This window comes from Egretta garzetta, unplaced genomic scaffold (genome assembly GCF_000687185.1).
Source record: "Egretta garzetta isolate BGI_Z169 unplaced genomic scaffold, ASM68718v1 scaffold1063, whole genome shotgun sequence".
In the NCBI taxonomy this organism is placed as follows: Eukaryota; Metazoa; Chordata; class Aves; order Pelecaniformes; family Ardeidae; genus Egretta; species Egretta garzetta.
In genome coordinates this window covers 92,233-92,598 of record NW_009259103.1, presented here as the reverse complement: position 1 = coordinate 92,598, position 366 = coordinate 92,233, and the positions used below count along the sequence as shown (strand labels likewise).

The 366-nt window shown below is 64.8% G+C and overlaps 1 protein-coding gene across 1 annotated transcript in view; it reads left to right on the top strand.

Annotated features, from left to right (window-relative positions):
* The first annotated feature begins 36 nt into the window (after positions 1–36).
* The window catches only part of LOC104123068 (glycosylated lysosomal membrane protein), a 4,427-nt gene continuing 4,097 nt past the window's right edge, over positions 37–366 (top strand). The window contains exon 1 of the mRNA XM_009635272.2: positions 37–365. Coding sequence (XP_009633567.1) covers positions 265–365 — 101 coding nt within the window. The 5' untranslated portion in view covers positions 37–264. The remainder of the gene's footprint in view (position 366) is intronic.

The window sequence follows — 366 nt, the reverse complement described above, 5'->3', positions numbered from 1 at the left end:
CAGGGAAGTGGTTCGCTGCCGGAAAGCTGCTCCGCACCAGGCGGATGTGAAATGCTGACCGAGCTCATTTAGCAACGCTTGGGCCCTAGCAGGGGCTTCCTCGCCTGCAGAGCTCATGGGGAAGCCGAGGCAGCTCACGTGCCCTTGTCTAACCGGAGCGGGGCTGCCTGCCCCCGGGGAGCTCCGCGTTTGGGATTGCGCTGGGTAGGACCGAGTTCCCCCCCACCCAACCCACCGAAACGTCTCCTTCCTCTGCAGGTGTCGATGCAGTACAACCCTGGCTGGAACAACTCCTCCGTCAACCTGCTTCACGTGCAGGCGGTGGGGCCCAGCGACACCCTGCACTACGTCTGGGGGCGCATCGGG